Source organism: Euleptes europaea, chromosome 16 (assembly GCF_029931775.1).
Source record: "Euleptes europaea isolate rEulEur1 chromosome 16, rEulEur1.hap1, whole genome shotgun sequence".
Classification (NCBI taxonomy): domain Eukaryota; kingdom Metazoa; phylum Chordata; class Lepidosauria; order Squamata; family Sphaerodactylidae; genus Euleptes; species Euleptes europaea.
This window is the reverse complement of record NC_079327.1, coordinates 46,277,405-46,298,416: the sequence shown is the minus strand read 5'-3', so window position 1 is coordinate 46,298,416 and position 21,012 is coordinate 46,277,405. Positions and strand designations below refer to the sequence as shown.

Here is a 21,012-nt window from a genome sequence, read left to right as displayed (position 1 = left end):
AAAGAGAACCCACCAGATGGTTAAAAAGGGTTAAACCCCAGGCTTTTTGCATATACGCAGTTAGATATTTGGGTCAGATCATTTTAAAATACGATTTACCCTTGGTCTTTCCTTCGAAACTGAAGTGGGATGAATATAGCAAATTAGCAGTTGTCTTAGTGTTGTGGAGTAAACCCCCTAAGAGCTAAAGAGAGTAAGGTGCTTAAGGAGTCCGTGCTTAAGTTAATCTCAGCCCTTTTCAGAAAGGTTCAGCACACAGCAAGCCTAGTTAGTACTGAAAGGGGAAAGAAAATAAAGGTGATGGACGTCAAGATAGGAAGTGTGGTTCTGTGTCTTCTTTTCGGGTCTAAAGGTAAGCGCCACTTGTGCTTGTGGGAATTTTGCATTGTCATCCCTGTTACTTGTGACCTTCCTGTAAAACCGATGATATCTGTTCCCAGCTGGACATAGGTATTTGCAATTGGTGCGTCTTTAACAGCATTGTTCCTGTCTCTAGGGCAGTGGTCCCCAACCTTTTTTTGACCAGGGACCACTAGGACTTTTTTGTTCGGTGCAGGGACCCCAAGCTTCAAAATAAAAATTCCGAGAATTTGAAAATAAACTTTAATCATAACTGTTAGTTAAACATTAAACTTAGAATAATATTTGAATATATATTTTTATAATAGAGAACTTTTAATTGAAAATATTAATTTATTATGGGTTTATAACTTTGTTTCGCGGGCCTTAATTTAGTTCTCGCGGACCCCTGGGGGTCCACGGACCCCTGGTTGGGAACCAGTGCTCTAGGGTAACCAGCGTGTTCCATGAATTGCATTCAAAAGATGCTTTGTCAGAGAAGGAAGGGTGGCAGTGATCAGGACCCAAAGATGTAGCTTGAACTCACACAAAGGGCGTGTATTAACTCACTTCTGACAGATGACTCTAAGTGCCATATCACAAGTTACTCTTGAAATTCCTCTTCGTTTCAGAAGTAATTTTCCAGGTATCTTAGGACTGCTGATGTCTGAGAGTCCAATCCTAAGAATTCTTGGGAGGAAGTCCCACTGGATAGACTTGAGTAAGATTCTAAATAGACCTTTTTTAGGATAGCAGTGTAAAGATCATTTGGACTCACAGATCTAGGGGAATAATTGTTTGGGTTCTGACCAAGGTTTAAGAAAATAACAATAATTTATTGTTAAGATGACCTGCAGTTTACAAACAATTCCAGCTGATCAGTAACCAAAGACAAGGTATGATGCCTGACCAAAAGTGCATTTTTTTCTAAAAGATTTTTCGGACTTCTCCAGGATGTGTAGGAAAATCACAAACGAAAGGCTTCATTAAAGCCAGTCACATACACTATAGAGGATGAAAGAATTAAAAAATACATTTGGTAAGTAATGATTAAACTTTAATATCTGCAGAAGCTAAAAGAAATGGATCTGGGACCCTTCTGACCTTAACTCACTCTTTTGTGCTGAAATAATAATGTTGACTTCTCAGTTTTATAGATCTTGGCTCCTGTCCCAGAGGTACATAAGTTGGCACAGGAATACTGACTTTACTTGCTCTGTGCCACCTCCCTTCCCCCCACACTTTAAAAATTTTCTTTGTACAGTTACATGACCAATCTCTGATTTGCATGGCATGCTTGAGCCAAAACTAGAAGGATTATTTCATTCAGGTTTCAGGTGACTTGCCTATTGGGCAAAACCTCTCATATCCTATCTTTCTCTTTCATTGTGCTGGATGTACTTTATGTTCTTTCAATATCTAGTATTTTTATAACATTCTGTGCTTTGTTCCTCTTTTTTGGAAATCTTTCCTCTGTGAATAAATGTCATGGTTGCTTAAAGCATCTGGGTATGGATTTCATCTGATGCTGTGTCTCAGCATTGCTGCTGGACTTCAGGGGTGCTGCACCTGGCTACTCACATCTGGGCAGTTTTGAGGAATACATTCTATGCTTATAATGCCAATCGTGTTTTCCACTGCAATTATTCCATTATTCATGGTTAGGGTATCATGTCCTGGACATTTTCCCTAGCATGTTAGCCCTTTATTGCAGTGATTCAACCTTCTTTAGAAGAATTCCCATTAGTCTCTTCATGTATAGATAATCACTTTAACTTGCCATCGTGAGAGGTACTGTCAGGTCATCCACCTAAGCTGGGGAAAATGATCTTGTTCTTTGTAGTAACCTGCTTAGGGAGTTCTTTTCAATTTGTCGTGGAGCTTAGAGAGGATTCCATCACCTGCTTTCTTCCTCTGTTTGATTTTTTATTTATGTTGATTTATAGTACCATACATGAAATTATAAGATAGGCACATACCGTAAATGAAGTTTTATTTCTAATAATACCTGAGCACACTATTTTCTTGCCTTCATAAAGACAGCCAGGGCTAGATTAATATGCAAGTGTAGTATACTGCAGTATAATGTCCAAGTAAGGGAGTGTAATCAAATTTACTATGGTTAGGGAAACCCTGTTTTATTGTCTGAGCAAGTGAAAAGCCAATTCAGAATGCTTCACTTAAATTTCCTGTTGTTAGCCCCCAAGTTCAGGCAGGCTGTTTGGATCTACCCTGCCTAACCCATTCCAAATATAAATCAATGGGAAAGAAGGGAGCTATCTAGGGTCAACTGTACTTGAATCTAAAAAATGTTGTAACTAGTGCCTTTGTGGGTTTCAGGCTTTGCCTAAAGGTAATTCTGGTCTTGGCTCTAGAATAGCAATGAAAGTGAAAGACAGTGGAATGTTTTATTTATATATTTTAAAGATGTCTCACTCTTTCAATGATATATTTTCAAGGTAAAGTGACACCCTTCAACTAAAATCAGATGCTAGAAGCATAAAAACAAAGCTGAGCAGAGACTATTTAAAAACCACCAGTCAAGGAGATAAAACACAAGAAATCAAAACTTATAAATACATAAATTTATAAACTTATAAATACATAAAAACTTATAAATACATAAATGCATTCAACTCAAACCATTAATAAATAGGCACAGGTACATGGTGTGGGTGCATAGAGACATTTTCTCTGAACACTGTAAGAATTCTTTTTACCAACAATGATTTGAAAGAATTTAAATAGCCCATATTTTGAAAATGCTGAGAAGGCAAAGAAGGAAAAGATGAGTCCGAATAATAATCCCCACTACAATGTGACTTTAAATAATGCCTGATGCTTTTCACACAATGTACAGAAGTGTGTGTTTTACAGTGCAATCCTAAACAGGTGTACTTAGAATTTTACTGAATTCTGCTGAATGGGGCTTACTCACAAGAAAATGTTCTTAGGATTGCACTGTTAGTAACAGTGTAGGCTAAAGATGTGGAGGGATACCCAAAGCAATTTAGAGACAAGATCTTTTCCCATTTTATTTTGTTGGTTATAAATAAGATAGAAAAATATGTGCCAGTCGTTGTAAAAGCCAAAAATAGATCACAGTGTCATTTACCTCTGCACTTCAGTGCATTCAAGGTCTAAAGACAATAAAATTATGATAATCTCATCTGTAAGGATGTGTCACTGGGCACCAAGATTAAGTTAATTCATGCCATCGTATTCCCTATTACTATGTATGGGTGTGAAAGTTGGACATTGAAGAAAGCTGATAGGAAGAAAGTAGATTCCTTTGAAATGTGGTGTTGGAGGAGAGTGGTACGGATACCGTGGACTGCCCAAAAAACAAATCAGTGGGTTATAGATCAAATCAAGCCTGAACTGACCCTAGAAGCTAAAATGACTAAACTGAGGCTATTGTATTTTGGCCACATTATGAGAAGACAAGAGTCACTGGAAAAGACAGTCATGCTAGGGAAAGTGGAGGGCAGCAGGAAAAGAGGAAGACCCAACAAGAGATGGATTGACTCAATAAAGGAAGCCACAGCCCTCAATTTGCAAGATCTGAGCAAGGCTGTCAAAGATAGGACATTTTGAAGGACTTTGATTCATAGGGTCGCCATGAGTCGGAAGCGACTTGACGGCACTTAACACACCTAGGGGCTTTATGGAGCGGATTGCTCCTCTTTAGCCCGCTCCCCCAGTCCTGGGGGGACTTCCTCGAAAGTAGCGGGGATCCCGCGAAACAAGTCATGTCTGGTGGACCGGATCCTCAGCTGGAAGTCCGAGTATATTCACCTTTATACCTAGGTTTAATGCTGCCACAATCTCCTCCAACGTTCTTTGACTTCCTGATAGTCCCACCCTACAGACGATTATTTATGTTGGCTAGATTGAATGCCATTCCATCAGGGGAGCTATCGGGTCATTTAAATAAGGTGCTGTATTCTGTGTCAATGCGGCTCTGGTCAAACAGAAACCTTTCAACATTCTCTATTCAGCTGTGACCTACTCAATGAGGCAAGAGATAGATGAATAAAACCTATTATCTGGGACCCTCAGTGTGAACTGGATAATCTGAGGTTTCTTTTAGCAGGGGTGGATTTTAATATTACATTGGCAGTTGCCCAGTTTTTCCCTCAATTGGTTAAGATTAAAAAACACTAATTCTCTATTGTTTATGCAGATAGATAGATATGTTCAGAGCCAAAATGACTGTATAAACAGTATCATTAGGATAAAGAATAACTTCACTTTGTATGATTTGACATGGCTGTGGGTACCTAATTTTTTACAAGTGTGAGAGTTTTTTGATCAAGCAGTCAAAACTGGTATTTTTCTAAAAATCAACATGTTCTGTACTTTTGATCATGATGTCATTTGTATTTCTATGCCTTATTCAAAGGTAGAATTGATTTCATTAGTGTAATATATGTTGGCAGAGGGACGGTGATTCTTCTGATTGGTTTTGGATAGCTAGTTGTGTTGGGGAACCTCCCTATAAACTCAGTGTTTTGTATAGGGTTGCCAGGTCCCCCTGGCCACTGGTGGGGGATTGGGGGGTAGGGTTGCCAGATCCGGGCTGGGGTTGCCAGATCTAATGGGGAGAATGGCCAAACGTAAGCCACCCTTGGTACCTCTGCCATTCAGAGAGTCTCACTGGCTGCACATTCTCCCTCCTAGCACAGGCCTTGTTCTGCTCTCCATGGTAATCAGGGTTCCCATTTGATCACTTATGGCAGGAGGTAAAGGTAAAAAGGTAAAGGTCCCCTGTGCAAGCACCGGGTCATTCCTGACCAATGGGGTGACGTCACATCCCGACGTTTACTAGGCAGACTTTGTTTACAGGGTGGTTTGCCAGTGCCTTCCCCAGCCGTCTGCACTTTACCCCCAGCAAGCTGGGTACTCATTCTACTGACCTCGGAAGGATGGAAGGCTGAGTCAACCTTGAGCCGGCTACCTGAAACCAACTTCGGGATCAAACTCAGGTTGTGAGCAGAGCTTGGACTGCAGTACTGCAGCTTACCACTCTGCACCACGGGGCAGGAGACCTCCAGGTAATCGTGGCCCTTGCTCACCGAAGCTTACCTGATCAGCAGGCAGAAACTGGGACCAAAGGGGGGAGGCTGTGACCATCCTAGGGTAGAAAATTCAAAAGAAGCATAAGGCCTACTTTATTTACAGGAGGTTCTGACCTTAGTTCCTGGTGATTTCTAGAGCTACCTAGAAGTGAAATGGGTAGCTCCAGGATTTGCCAGGAACTCTATCGTTAGAATTTCCTGTAAGTATTTTGTTTTTTACTTCTTCTCCTGAGATGCTGCCCTCCCACAAGTAACTCTCTATTCACTTGCTATGGGCACATGTGAGCCAGCCACTGTGGAAGCAGGGATATTCTCTGGATATTCTCCATAGTCTGCCATCCCCCCTGCCTGTCACATGCTAGTGAGCAAGTTGGCATCACAGTATTCAGTAGACCATTCAGATACTGTCACTGGTACGCATGCACAAAAACAACTTCCTCGAGTTGCCATCCTCCAGGAGGTGTGAGGTTCTCCAGCCAACCTCGGCAATCCCAAAAAGTCACTCGCTCAGACAGGCAGGTCTAAAGCAGGTAAACGTTTATTCAGGCGCCGCAGATACAGCATAAGCAATCCACAGGTTCAAAGCTGCTAATGACAAATCAAACTACAAAGCATAACTTTAAGCACAGAGTCATCCCAGGTGCAAAACCAAGCGACCTGGGAATTAGGAGATAACGGTGCCTGGTAGGAAGCAGGGAGTGAGCAAGCCATGATACTGAAGCTGCCTGCTAGAGACTCAAGGTCAGAGCAGGGAGGGGAAGGAAAGGAGTGGGGACAGTTTGAACAGTTCAGAGAAACAAAACCACCAGACACACATGAACAGCAAAACAATAGATACACTTGAACAGAAATAAGCATGACTCTTGGCATGACGTTTGAGACACATGAACAGCAAAACCAATAGATACACTTGAACAGAAATAAGCATGACTCTTGGCATGACTCTTGACAGGAGGGACCTGGAGGTCTTCCAGAACTACAACTCATCTCCAGACTACAGAGATCTTTTTCTCTGGAGGAAATGGCAGCTTTGGAGCATAGACACTATGGAATCATATCCCCACTGAGCTTCCTCCCCTCCTCAGACTCCACCCTCCCCAAGCTTCACCCCCAAACCTCCAGGAATTTCCCAATCCAGAGCTGGCAACCCTACCCAGACAACAGGGCAGCTTTTCATGAAGTGGTTGGGAGGAGGCAACGCTACTGCAAGCTGAGAGCCAGAAGCACCCACCCCCACATCAGGAGGGTAGGAGCTGCTGTGGGAAGCTTAGGGTTGCCAACCTCCACATGGGGCCTTGGAATTTCAACTGATCTCCAGATGACAGCGATCAGTCCCCCTTAGGGTTGCCAGGTCCCTCTTCACTACCAGTGGGAGATTTTGGGGGCAGAGCCTGAGGCGGGTGGGGTTTGAGGAAGGGAAGGATTTCAATGCCATAGAGACCAATTGCCAAAGCGGCCGTTTTCTCCAGGTGATCTATTGGCTGGAGATCAGTTGTAATAGCAGGAGATCTCCAGCTATTACCTGGAGGTTAATGAAAAAAGCAGCACGAGGCTCATATATACAAATGAAAAAGCATGACTAACTATTGGAGTAATGATTCTATTTTTTCAAACAATTTGCAAATGCAACTCCATAGGGAAACAAATATATATATACTGGCGTGTTGCAGGATACACCCGCCAGAGAACAAGGCTGCCACGCAGGGCTTAAGGCAATAAATACTAACTTATAACAGTTAACTGATAACAGCCTCAACCGGGCTTGTAATTTATGAACTACCCTGCAGGGCTTAAAGCAATAAATTATATGACTTGTGACAGTTAACAAAAAAATAGCCTCACCGGGCTGACAATTAGTAATAGAACTAAAACATTTACAAAAAAGGCAACCCTAAAGGAAAACAAATATGTGCAAAAGAAAATCTGCCACGCAGGGCTTAAGACAACCTGGAGCTGGCAACCATAGGCAAGGTGGCAACCTCCGCACTACACAATGTTGGTAGATGAAAGCTAAGCTGGGCAGAAATCATGGTGAGCCTGCTCTTTCCCTCCCCCCCGCCCCCGTTGGGGGCAGGCTAGGGCAGACTGGAGAACGGGGCCATTTTTGCATCCCAGTTTGTCCCTGGAAGGTGTATGGGATTATTTAATTAAGTTCTGTAGTTAAAACTTAGACTAGATAGTTAGTTTAGTGGATTTATTGATTGAATTTTTAAAAGTAATTTGTAGTTTCCGCTGGATATGCTGCTCTCTTGATGCACAGTATTTGAACTCGAATTGTCAAATCACTAGGCACAGGGGGTTTCCCCCCTGAAGAAATTCCCAGAGTACTTGGGGTTCAATTTATGCATCACCAGGAAAAATGCATTAGAAAATTTAGAGCTTCACTAGCATTCTCACTCGTTGCAAATAAAAAATAAGAAATCCTACAACTGTTCGATCAGGCTAAGGTCCAAAACTGACCACACTCACTGTGAAACTGACCAAATAAGCAGCTGCATAGGTCGCTTGTGATTATTTCAGCATTCTAGCTAGTCACAAACAAAAAAAATATTTGATCAGGGTGAGGTTTGAAACTGACCACATTCACTGTGAAACTGTCCCAATAAGCAGCCTTATGGTATTCTAGGTTCAAGGGAAGGGGTTGGATGAGGGGAAAGACAAGTGAAAGGGAGAAGCGAGAATGGGTTTGGAGAGAAAATCTCAAATTGACAAGTATGTTCAGGATCAGCTTTTGATTTGGGATCGAGGCAGACATTAAACTTGGAGTAAAACAATATCCACAAAATGTGGTGAAAACGCAAGGGGCGAGCGAAGTGACTTCTAAAGGTTGGAAAATACATGCATAATGAAAACAAAGCCCCGAAAGTGGACTCTATGGCATTATACCCCATTGAAGTCCCTCCGCTCCCCAAACCCCACCCTCCTCAGGCTCCAGCCTCAAAATCTCCAGGAATTTCCCAACCTGGAGCTGGCAACCCTACCCAACACATATGCATAACACATATGCACACACACAAAATTAAGTTTGAAATTAATAATTTGAGTGGTTAAAAATCATGCCGGGGCGGGGACAGGACACCAACTTTTCCTTTTCTGATCCTACTGGAGCAGCAAGGAGAGCCAGAAGCCCCCCCGCCCTGGGCCATTTTTTTATGGCTGATTGGAAACTACCCATAACTAAGACATCCTTACTGCTAGAAGTTTCATAATTGAGGCCTGTCCTAGGGATTCTGAATTGACAAGGCTGTCAAAGTTAATCACATAACCTTGAAACCCCAAATTAGCCACTGTCTGGGCCCTGACCCTCTTGTATCAGACTCACTGATAATTTTATCATTTATTTTATGAGGGCTCCTTCCCCTCAGCAGCCAACCAGAGAATGGTATTGACTAAGAAGAGTCAATTTGCCTGGGGTCGGCTTCCTATGGCTAATTAATTCAATCCCTGATTGGAACATGTATTTGCCGCAAAGCATAGCTAATTTACACTACCAAATTGTGATTAACTAGTTTTGAATTGATGGAAGATGAAGGCACATGGTATAATTTTCCCTGCTGAAGTGACTTTCACTACAGGATTTTTCCTTCTGGGGAAATTCACTGTGTAAGACTTCGTGATAAACATTCCAAATGGGTCCTTTTGAAGCAAAAAGATATTGATCATAGAAAAAGCATAGCCAAAAGATAAGCATGTTTGTCTTCCTTGACGGTAGAAGAGGAAAGGTAGGGTGGAGCAAGATGTGGACCAAAGGGGATATACAAGCCTGTTCTCCTTTTGGCTCTGAAATCACTGCTTTCATCTGGTGGTTCCTAATGCTCAAAACCCCATGAAGGCATTGGGGCCAAAAGAGGAGGGTAAGGGCTTATTCAGTACTCCTGTTGGTTACCCTCAGACTACAAATTCTGAAGGATAGTCCTTGTTTGAAATTAAAGCATCCTGGGGGATAGGTGTCCTCCCTTTTTCCTAACCACCCTCTTCACCATCATCCCTCCCTTTTTCTTCTACATATGTGCTCAGTTAAGTGAATGTTTGGTTGGTTCTTGCCTGCCCTAACAATATATTTGTTTTTGCTTTTTTAACATGTACTTTTACAGGATAGGATGGACTCCATGAAGAACACTTTGCTTCATGTCTTAATAAACCATTATATATTTGCTGTTTGACAATAGCAGTTATCATTACAGCCTTCTTTGAGACCAGGGCTGTTCATATGTGGAGAGCATTTTGCATTCATTACTGTTGATTGACAATGGATTATCCACACAGGACTGTTTGCACACTTTCATAGAATAATAGAACAGAATCATAGAGTTTCCTCCATCAGCCATCATTTTCTTTGGATTTCCCCCCACCATGCCACCCCAAAATTGGTAACTGCTGTTGGGGGTCTAGCATTACAATACTATAACAACTATCTTCCTTCAAAAAATATTTTAAAACCCTCAAAAGGTCCTTTGGTGGCATGGCAGCTAAAACGGCAGCTGTGAAGAGCTGAACAGAGAAAACAAAGAAAAATGGTGCCAATGCGGGCCAGACCTAAAATGAGCATTATCATCATCCAGATGGCATTCTAACATGCACGGACTTAAATTCTTTCAGAAAGGACCATACAAAGGCAGGTTTAGGAAAGTAGTAGGTGTTTCACAAGATGAATCTGTATGTCAGATAAATTCTTGCACTTGCTGGTCTTGACCTTGCAGCTGTACTATAGTAGTAAATGCTCTGCTGATCCAGCCTTTGCTTCTTGAATATCATGGAAAAGAAGCTTATCTGACCATTGAGGTCAGTTGATTTGAGACATCAGAAACTCTAAACTATCCGTGAGGTTCATGTCCTCCCAGTTTGCACATTAATATTCATCACAGAGAAAACAAGCGTGTGTGCATGCATGGGTGTGTGAGAGAAGCTTGTAAATCAGACTGTGTAGGACATACTGTCATCCCACCCGGCCCCCAACGAGCCCAGAGCAATGTATATGGTTCTCCCCGCCTCTGTTTTAGGCTCATAACAACACAATGAAGTAGATTAGGCTGAGAAAGAGAGATACTGACCCAAAGTCACCCAGAAAGCTTCATGGTACAGTAAGGATCGCTGAGCCTCATCTAACTATCAAACCACTGCACCACTGCTAGTACTAACCAGTATACTGCATAGATTTATAGCTCCGTTGTGGGGGATTTTATCATCCACACAGGAACTAGGTAGTTTATTCATAGTTGTGGTGATGGTGTCCTCCCCTCTGGCTATTTATACTTAGGACAAATCTGATTGGCAATGAGGTGTCATGACATCATTACACTCCCTATGCAATCTCTGAGTGTTATAATTGCTCAAGGAGTGCAGACATCGAAAACAGGTATTTAAGCACCAGGAGTCAAGAACGGTGGATTGCTGCAGCTTGTATGGGGGGGGGCATTGTCTCAAAAGTTGGGCTGGGCCAGGAACAGCGGCCGCCCGGGCCCCGAGGAGAGCCGCATTCAAGGGGCCAAAGAGCCGCACGCAGCTCGGGAGCCGCGGTTTGCCGACCACTGAGTTAAATGTTGACAAACTGAGGACTTAAATCCCACCTACTACTATCTTCACACAGCTAGAGGACAGCTGCCGCTACATTTTTATGGCCCATCCTTTTTCACTTCATCGTCCCTTTCCTCTGCTATGCAGAGGGGTGTGTGTGTGTGCAGTGATCGATCAAATGAGTTGTACAGAGGAGCTGGGCCCACGCTAGGGTTCTCGATATCAATAAAGATTCCCCTTTCTAGACTAGCCAGTTTTAGAGTGCAAAACACTGTACTTTTGAGTGGGGATGCTGCAGACTTCCCAGTGAACATATTTGATAGGTGCAAAATAGCATCAACAACACAAACTTAAATTAATACCAAATGGTAGTTTTTAAAAAACGCTATAACTCGCTGACTGATTGATTTGCTCACTGTTTATATGATTGAATGCCCAGTGGCAGGTCTGTGGAGGAGGGAGGGGAGTATTTATTAATATTATTTATTTACTTGATACTCAAGGCAAATTACAACATGGGTATCTTATGCATTTACACCATTTAGGGTTGCCACGTCCTTTCTGGCCACCAGTGGGGTGAGATGGGGTTGTCAGCTCCAGGTAGTCTGGAGATGAGCTGTAATTCCAGGGGATCGCGAGGTCCCACCTGGAGGCTGGCATCTCTAACACCAATATTTCTTTTCACCTGTGAAGAAATGTTTTTGTTTATTCCTTTATTTACTTCATTTATATCTTCCTTTCTTCCCAGTGGGACCCAAAGCATCATTATCCTGTCTTCCATTTTATCCTCACAGCAATCCTGCCTGATAGCTTATGCTGAGTCTGCGACTGTCTCACAGTCACCCACCAAGCTTCCAGCCTGGTAGTTAGAGACCTAACCCTACCCTCTCCCAGGCCTTACCTTGTTGGGTTCCCTTTCTTTTAGCATTTTGGTCCCAGCCAGGCTCACTTCCAGCACTGAAGCCAGTGCTGCGGAAAAAAAATGCAGAATGCAGCAAATATGGAATAGGGATAATTGGGGGGGGGGTTTGCCTATGTGCTGCATTTTTATTTTAAAATAGGCTCCTCTGCCATAATTTGTAACATGTGGGTTAGCTGACTGATGTAAATACAGAAGAAACTCCCTCATGATACCTGCTCCACTATGCCTGAGCAAACTAAGGCCATTAACGCATGGCCGTTTTGTCCCCTGAATTTCCTGGGCATGTACTGATTGTGTTCAGTCAACACGCATGGCTGTCTCCGACCAGCATGTTCGACCTGCCCACTTCCGCTACTTGCCTGTGTTTTCCTGTTCCTTGTTAATCGCAACTTTAATGTAAAAAGTGCCGCAAACGGGTGAGCTCGCTGGAGTGTTTAGCATCTGGGTTGACTCCCTGCCTCCGGCACGCTTCCAGCCACTGCAGCCTCCACCCAGCGAAAGGTTGCCGGGTGGAGGTTTGAGGTGGCTGGAAGCGTGCGGCCCTGGCGCCGAAAGGAGCCGCCACCTCTTCGCCTCTGATGGTGGGGCTCCAGGGAGCAGGCTGAAGGCTGTCTTGAGGTGGGCTTGAAACCCCGGCTGGTGATGGGGGGGCGGAAGGAGGGCATGGGGGAGGTGGGCTGAAATGCCGGCTGGTGCTGAGGGGGGGCAGAGGGGGGAATGGGTGGGGGTGGGGGAGAGAGATGCACTGGCCCTGGAGGCGGAAAGGAGCCGCCGCCACCACTGCTGCCAAATTTGTTTGTCCCAGTCTCTGTCCCCATGCATTCAATTTCTTGAACATGGGGTCATAAAATGTGAGACAGGACAGGGACAAACAAATTTGATTACAGCCATGCATAAATGGCATAAGTCTGGAGGGTAGCTTTATGAACTGGACCCTGCCTCTACAAATCCCCACATCCCCACATTCTACCTATGCCCAATAGCATTTTATTTGTTATGTATTATTGGTGCCTGTTCTGTCAGGTTAACCTGCTTTTTTGTGTTTGGCCAAACTCTACCTTCTGCCTATAAAACAGGGACTATTTCTCTTTTTGGTCTGAAATTTGGAGGGTGAGATTACGGTGCCTGAGTATTTCATCCCAATTGGATGAAATGGATAAATTACAGCTGGAAATATATGTTGAGATCCTGGGAGGGAAAGAACACAAGCTCAATAGCTAATAACTTTAACAGGCTGGACTATTGTAATGTGCTCTGTATAGGTCTGACCTTGAAGACATCTAGAAGCTGCAATTGGTTCAAAATGCAGCGACCCGTCTTTTCCCCATGAGTTTCCATTCAAAAAAGCTAATTAGTGAAATGGTGATAATTTGTTTTTGCTTCCATTGTTTTAAAATGTATAACCCATTGTATACTCTTAATGGTTTGCATTGTTGTCTACAAAAGGCTTCCAAACTACTGTTGAAGAGCACGAGAATTGTCAAGTCTCATTCCTGCAACTTCAAACCATGATTTGCCATTCCTTTTCAGAGCTCCTGTGCAATTCTCTTCAGTGAAAGCCCTTCAGGCGTTCATCCCTTTGTGTATATGGTGCTGTCCTATTTTGTTGTCAGGGAACCTGTGTGTGTATTGGAGCCTCTCATGTGCCCAAGAGTTGTTGACTTGGGTCGACTACTTACAGTTTGTAAAGGGCTAGATAAGAAATTGGGTCAAACAGTCAAAAGACAAGATCTGTGATGCTTTCTACCATCTTTTAAAGCAAAGCTACTGGTGTGCCTGGCCCCAATCAGAAGGGAAGAGTAGTTTAGACTCAGCCTTTCCCATATGGTTTAGCTAACAGAAGCTGATACAAATACTCTGCCACTGTTGTTATCTCATTAAAGAAAAAGAAAAGAAAAGCAAAACCAGGTGCTTCTCATTTTTCCTTAAAAGGTATGGAGACCTGGATGGCCCAGGCTAACCTGATCTCATCAGATCTCAGAAGCTAACCCTGGTTAGTATTTGGATGGGAGACCACCAAGGGATACCAGGGTTGCTGTGCAGAGGAAGGCACTGGCAAACCACCTCTGTTAGTCTCTTGCCATGAAAACCCCAAAAAGGGGTCGCCATAAGTCGGCTGCGACTTGAAGGCACTTTACACACACACATAGAGGGTATGAAGAGTTCATTGTGGGTATGGACGAGTTAAATCCCATTTCCTATCCTATTGTGGCCCTGATTTGAATCTGGGCTTTACATGGTTGTCATTTTCCTTTAAAGAGGTGGAAAGATGTGGACTTTATCCATGAGCTCTATCTTATCTACTTTGATTTAAGGGGGGGAATTTACAATCCGGATTATCCAAGGGGAGGGGAAAGGATTTGCTAAGTAGCCTCTGCTAGTAGCTTTCTACTGGGTGTTTCCTATACTTTTTCTAATTCAGAAAAGGCAGCTCATGTGGAATACATTCTGTTTTCAATTTTCTTTTGTGGCTACAGTTTGACATCCATCACACAGGAATATATTGTGTTGAATGAGTGACCGTATGATTCATTTTAGCACCTTTAGCATTCATTGCCACAACTTGCAAGTAATTGCTTTAACTGTCATTTTCTTGTCATTTCTTCCCATCCGTCTACGTAGCCACACTGGCCTTGTCACCTGCTGAGGTAGGTGCCTCAAACTTATCTGAATGCTTTCCTGATGCCTTTTGGACTTTTCCCCCGTCGTGTGCTGAGTTCTCCACTGTTCACCAAAAAGAATAGGAGAACAGCAATTTGTAGAATTGGTATTTATGCTTTCAGGTTGTTCAGCCATAGGGTAACTTCTGGTATTTTAAAAACAGAAATATTTAGCAACACATCCCACAAGTGTTCACACAGCACCAGAATGCATCCTCCTATCAAATTGCTGCTTTAAACAAACACATTTTCCGGAGAGATACATTTTCATCCTTGCTTTTCTTCAGAAGGTACCCCTGCAGACCGACATTAAGTTTAGAGAGCTGTCTGCGGATTGCACAAAAAGCTTTTTGAATTGCTGCCACTTCCCCACTTCCCCAATTTTCCTTCTGGGTGTGCTACTTCCACATAATTCCCCATATTTGCATGTTCATCTGGGAGATTCTGCTTGTAAGAACAACAAAAGGGCTATTCTAATCTGAACAATATGGTCTCATTCAATCTTATTTTACATACAGCCCATTCCGGGGTGGGGGTAGATCCGCTGCGGAGGGGGGAAAAGCTTTTATTAAAAGAAAAAAAGGGGGGAATGCCCCATTTTGAATGCCCCATTGCAAACAGTGAAAATGGTGGCACAGCCACGCCGCAGCTCAAAAACCAGCCACGCCTGGTTTTTCCCAGGGCAAAAGGGGTTAGGAAGCTGACTAATGTCGGCTCCGCCCCTTGGATTGCCCCCCAAACAAGCAGAATCGCCCCCCCTGCCGCTTCCAGGCTTTAGGTGCCGGCGTGGCAGCTGTGGCGGCGGAGACCCGCACCACTCCGGAGCACCCAGGCACCTAGGACTACGTAAGTGCCCATTATCCCTGGTTAAATGGGCACTTACACCAGAACGGGATCACACCAGCTCCTATGGAGTTTTGCTCCCTCCCCAGGAATGTGCTCATTGCCTAATGATTTCCTTGGATACTACAGAAATATAAATTCTGGTATTTACACTCTGGTATTTACAGCAGCACTGGTTATTTAAACAAGAGCAGAGAAGAAGCTTCGGGGGAGGCACTGTCTCTAATAACTATGATATCCAAGACTACTAACTTATGGACTATCCATGAAATTTAGGAAAAAATTAGGGTTGCCAACCTTCAGGTGGTGGCTGGAGATCTCCCACTTTTACAACTGATCTCCAGCCGATAGAGATCAGTTCACCTGGAGAAAATGGCCACTTTGGACTCTATGGCATTGAAGCCCCTCCCCAAACCCCACCCTCCTCAGGCTCTGCCTAAAATCTCCAGGTATTTCTCAACCCAGACCTGGCAACTCTAGAAATAATAGTGCTTTTAAGATCTGGAGAAACCAAACATATCAACCATAACTACATTTACTGCTAAACCAAACCTTTTCACAGCACAAAACAATCAAACACAAAATAATATGAAAATTAGAAAACTAGTTGACACATGTTGGGGAATGGCAAAATAAATCTTTTTTTTTTTTTTTTACAAATAATCATTGTTAATATCTCTAATAGGAGACTGGGTGGCCCATGCTAATTACAAAAATAGCAAACCAGGCCACCTACATACAAACTAGGTTGTTTGACATATCTAAGAAACTCCTCTGATATGAAGAAAAAAAAGTTTGTAATTTTTTTTAATGCCCTTGTGACAATAAAGCGTGCTCATGGCATTTTGAGAGCAGTTTTTAAAAAAGCATGTGGGGGCGGGGAGGAGTTGGCTGGCTTGCACTTGGAACAGGTATAGCATCCTAGGGGGAAAGGGAACTGAATTAGTGTGAGATGCTTCCTATGATTAGGGTTGCCAATTCCGGGTTTGGAAATACCTGGAGATTTGAGGGTAGAGCCTGGGAGAGGGAGGTTTATGGAGGAGAGGGACCTCGGTAAGTTATAATGCCATGCAGTCCACTTTCCAAAACAGCCACTTTCTCCAGGAAAAGTGGAATAAATGATTAAATAAATAAATCAATAATAAATAAGCAGTGTATGTAGTCTGGAGATCAGTCCAGGAGATCTCCAGCCCCCACTTGAAGGTTAGCAGCCCTACCTCTGGTTCTTCTTTATCATGTACCCTCAGGACTTCTTAATCCGAGAAGGAGGGCGAGCCACTATCCGGGGACGGGGTGAAAATAGGAATAGTGGTTGTGTTCTATTTAGCACAGGGAGGGAGAAAAATACATCCTTTCCTGCAATGAATTGCTGTAGCTCTGGACTGCTGAGGTGGAGGGCTGGGGGACCAGGACCCACTCCTGTGAGCCCCCCAGGCTCAGCAATTTCGCTCAAGTCAAGCAAAAAATCTGTGAACAGGTCTCCCACTATTTTAAAACTGTGACTGCCCTTTTCTTAGATCCAAATTGGGACCATGCTGTGGGGAGGAACAGGGGGTTAATGCTTTCCCCCTGAACTATTGGTCCAATTTCTATTGCTCCTGAGTCACTTTGCTCCTTATAATTGCCTCATGGTACTTTATACATTTTTCCTGTGGGACAAATAGAAGCCCTGGGGTTGGGTTGAGATGGCAAAAACAGCACAGCGGATGTAGTCTGAAATAGTCCAAAATGCCATGGATATTTGTAGTTGATGAAACAGCGGGGAATTGGAAAACATCTTCCATTGTTGGGTTGCCAACCTCCAGGTGGGGTCTGGAGATCTTTTGTGATTACAATTGGCCTCCAGATGATGGCATCGAAGTCAGTCTCCTCGAGCTTCACGGGGGCCAAGAGGGTCTGGGCCAGCTGGAAGGTCCGGGGTCCGCAGACGCTGAGGAACACCGCCCGCTTCTGCACAGCGTCCGTGAACTTGTTCGCGACCATGAAGAAAGAGACTCAGGAAGCGTAGCTCTCCCAGTCGCCGGGGTTGGAGATGTCGAAAGCTTCCAACGACCCGGTGGTGGCCATGAGTGCGGTGTGTTCGTCTCTCCCAAGAATCCAAGTGAATCAGCAATCGGGCCAGGCTACCTACCGGTCACTGTGAAACGGCGGAGAGGGAGTGATTCAACAGGTTAGCCGGGTCGCTCTCCAGTCTTCGTCACCACTGTTAAGTCCGCGTGGGAAGGATTCACGAGGTCGGAGACGTTCAAACAACAACCGTGTTTATTGATTACAGGAACAGAACTGGTTAACACAATGAGCAACCCGTTTATATTCCCCCTTGGCTGCCTGCAGCCACTCCCCCTTGATCCGTGATAGGGGGACATAACGTCCTGGTGACCAATGGTACATATTGGCTTAGAGCCAATGGGGTCCTTTTGCTTGACCAATAGGGTGAGCAGGGTTTAGGATCCTTCGTGCAGAACTCAAGCTCCTAAGTCTCCCTTGTTTACTCCCCAACTATATACATACATAACACCCCATATCAACGATATGGACAATGATGATGCAGTTTGAACTGTGATTTGCTTCTGTGTCAAATGCTGCTCTGTAACCTGTTTTGTATCATTTTTCCTTGGAGCCCTACACCAACAGTAGGGCCCCCCAGAAAAACAGAAGTCTATCAGTTTGTTGCATGCCAGAGTGATGGTGTCTTCTCTATGCTGTTAGGATGACAGACTGGAACACAGGCACAGCAAAGCCTGCAAGTGTGATTGTCAGGAAAGTCCCAACTCAGTATGGTCCACTGGAGCAAGCAGTCTGCAGTGCATGCCAGGTAAGCTGCTTTATTTATTTGACCTTTGCTTATAGTGTTGGATCCTATGGACTATTTCTACTTGCGCAAGGACATTTCCAATGGTTGAGGGCAGGGACTGCTGATTCCCCTTCAACTGCAGACCACAGGAAGTCTCTAGAGGTGACACTACAGAAGGAGGAGGAAGCTGAGAAAGTTCACATATGGTAAGATCTAACCCATAGTTGATAGCATATTTTACAACCCAACCCCCAAACCCAAATTATTACACCTTCTTAGTGCTGGCCACTTGGAACAGGCTTGTGCTCAGGCAGGGATGAGAATTCCAAAGTTAAGAGGCAGCCACCGAAGACACTACTGATGGTGCCCTCGCGACCTGCTATGGTGTATTTAAAAGCACATACTTGGTTGCTCTTAAAGGTTGTGATGGAGAAAGCTGCTTGGCTCGGGCCATTTCAGGTCTTCTAAATTCTCACTATCACTCTGAACTGAGCATGAAGGCTATTGAGCATATTATTCCTAGTGATGCTAACATTATAGCTCAGCACCCTTCTTAGTACTGTAGCTTTTCTGGAGTTAAAAAAGTAAGACATCACTTGACTGAAAAGACATCAAATAAGAAGGGTGGGATAGATTATAAGAAGTTTTTATAATGCCTTTAATTGTTTGGAATAAAACTAGTGGAAACATTAGAAAAATATTGAGGGAGAAAGTAGTTTCATGACCATTTTCTTCTATTTTTCCAGACGTGCTGGGCATGCTTCTTGAGTTTCAGAATTTACCTGTAACAGACACAAAGCAGGAAAATTTTAGATAACCCCCTGATGTTGCAGTATTTGCAGTCTTACTAGTTGCAGTATTTGACTGTCTTACTTTAAACAGAGTAGGAATTTTTTTTTTAATGCAGATGGGTGCAATTTCCTTCAGCTTGCAATATAAACATAAGCAAACAGTAGCAGTAGCCAAGTAGGAGCTTCCCTTTCAAATGCTGGGAGAGCAGTTGTTTGGGTTGTAGAAGCTTTCCTAGAGGAGAAAGATGTACAAAGCTTGCCTAGTACATATGTAGATTCTTAAGGTCAATGGTAACCAAATTAAATACTTTAACTGACTTGACCTGGCAGTCTCCAGACATCTGTTTAGTAATCCCTAGTCTACAGCAGTTCTCTAGAACAGAAGGTGGCCTCTTAAGTACATTATGCTTCTGTTACCATGATTAGTCTTACTAAAAATAAAATTTCTTGCACACATCTGAGCCTACCACAAAGTGGTGCTGCTTAGTTTGCATTGTTGTAACACTTCTGAGAGCCAGCATGGTATAGTGGTTAAGAGCGGTGGAGTCTGATCTGGAGAACCGGGTTTGAGTCCCCACTTGGATGCTAATCTGGTGAACCGAGTTGGTTTCCTCACTCCTACACATGAAGCCAGCTGGGTGTCTGTTGTTGGGAGGAGAAGGGAAGGTGATTGTAAGCTGGTTTGATTCTTCCTTAAGTGGTAAGAGAAAGTCAGCATATAAAAACCCCACTCCTCCACATGAGCGGCGGAGGCTAATCTGGTGAACTGGATTTGTTTCCCCACTCCTACATATGAAGCCAGCTGGGTGACCTTGGGCCAGTCACACTCTCTCAGCCCCACCTACTTCACAGGGTGTCTGTTGTAGGGAGGAGTAGAAAAGAGCAAGAGTCCAGTAGCACCTTAAAGACTAACAAAAATATTTTCTGGCAGGGTATGAGCTTTCGTGAACCACAGCTCACTTCTTCAGCTGTTGTAGGGAGGGGAAGGGAAGGTGATTGTAAGCTGGTTTGATTCTTCCTTAAGTGGTAGAGAAAATCGGCATATAAAAACCAACTCTTCTTTTTCTTCTTCTTCTACTTTCACACATGTGATCACTGCAGTTTCCATGATGGGACCTCTGGCTGTTTCTACATGGAGGTTTTTTTCCTGCTTCGGCTTCCAAACTGCAGTGCATAACCACTTTGATCACAGTGATGATGAATGCAAAATGGAAAAACCTCACTGTGTGGAAGCAGCCTCCATCATTCAAAATGTGCCTCTATGATCAAAGAACTCAGCAGTTGCATAATGCCTACGTGGAAGTGGCAGGATGCACAACATACGCCCAATGCGATTTGCTTAATTACTTGGGATATACCTCTTTTCCATTTTAAAAATACTCAAAGTTGCATGATTTGTGGATCTCTGATACAATCCAGGGAGTGTCAGCCCTTGGCCCACAGAATCAGAAATCACCACAAAGTCATATAGAGTCCAAACAGATGGTTTTTACTGATCAAAATAGGCATACAGTGCAAACGAATAAAATGACAGCTCTGAGAGGCTCACTAGCTGGGAGATATTATAAGGCAGGCAAGGCGGGAGATTACACGCATGAATACAGTTTCCCAGGAGCTGAGTTCCCAGGCCTAGGTATGCGACCTTGGGGGGCAGACAATACAGCACAGAGACAGAGGCAATAACGAAACCGAGATAGCAGCCTGACATTCTGCTCCCCTCAAGGCCCCCTCCCAGTTCGCAAGGGGGCTGGCCTGTCCGGGTAAGCAATGTGAAAGGCGTCGACGAGGTCGGGGGCGGAGACATCCCGTGCGCGCACCCATTCGTCATAGGCAGGGGGAAAATGTTTCCAACGAACTAGATATTGGAGAGTGCCATGGTGAATACGGGAGTCAAGGATCTTGGAGACTTCGAAGTGTTCTTCCCCCCCCACCATGATGGGCTGCGCAGGCGGTGGGTCCGGATGCCACCGTGGAGAAGCAACATGGGGTTTGAGGAGGCTTATGTGGAAAACAGGATGCACACGCCTCAAGGATTTGGGGAGAGCCAGTTCCACTGTGACAGGGTTTA

The 21,012-nt window shown here is 44.0% G+C and overlaps 1 protein-coding gene across 1 annotated transcript in view; it reads left to right on the top strand.

Moving 5' to 3' along the window:
- The first annotated feature begins 256 nt into the window (after window positions 1–256).
- RS1 (retinoschisin 1) overlaps window positions 257–21,012 on the top strand; it is a 30,536-nt gene continuing 9,780 nt past the window's right edge. The window contains exons 1-3 of the mRNA XM_056862018.1: window positions 257–352; window positions 14,479–14,504; window positions 18,069–18,174. Coding sequence (XP_056717996.1) covers window positions 301–352; window positions 14,479–14,504; window positions 18,069–18,174 — 184 coding nt within the window. The 5' untranslated portion in view covers window positions 257–300. The remainder of the gene's footprint in view (window positions 353–14,478; window positions 14,505–18,068; window positions 18,175–21,012) is intronic.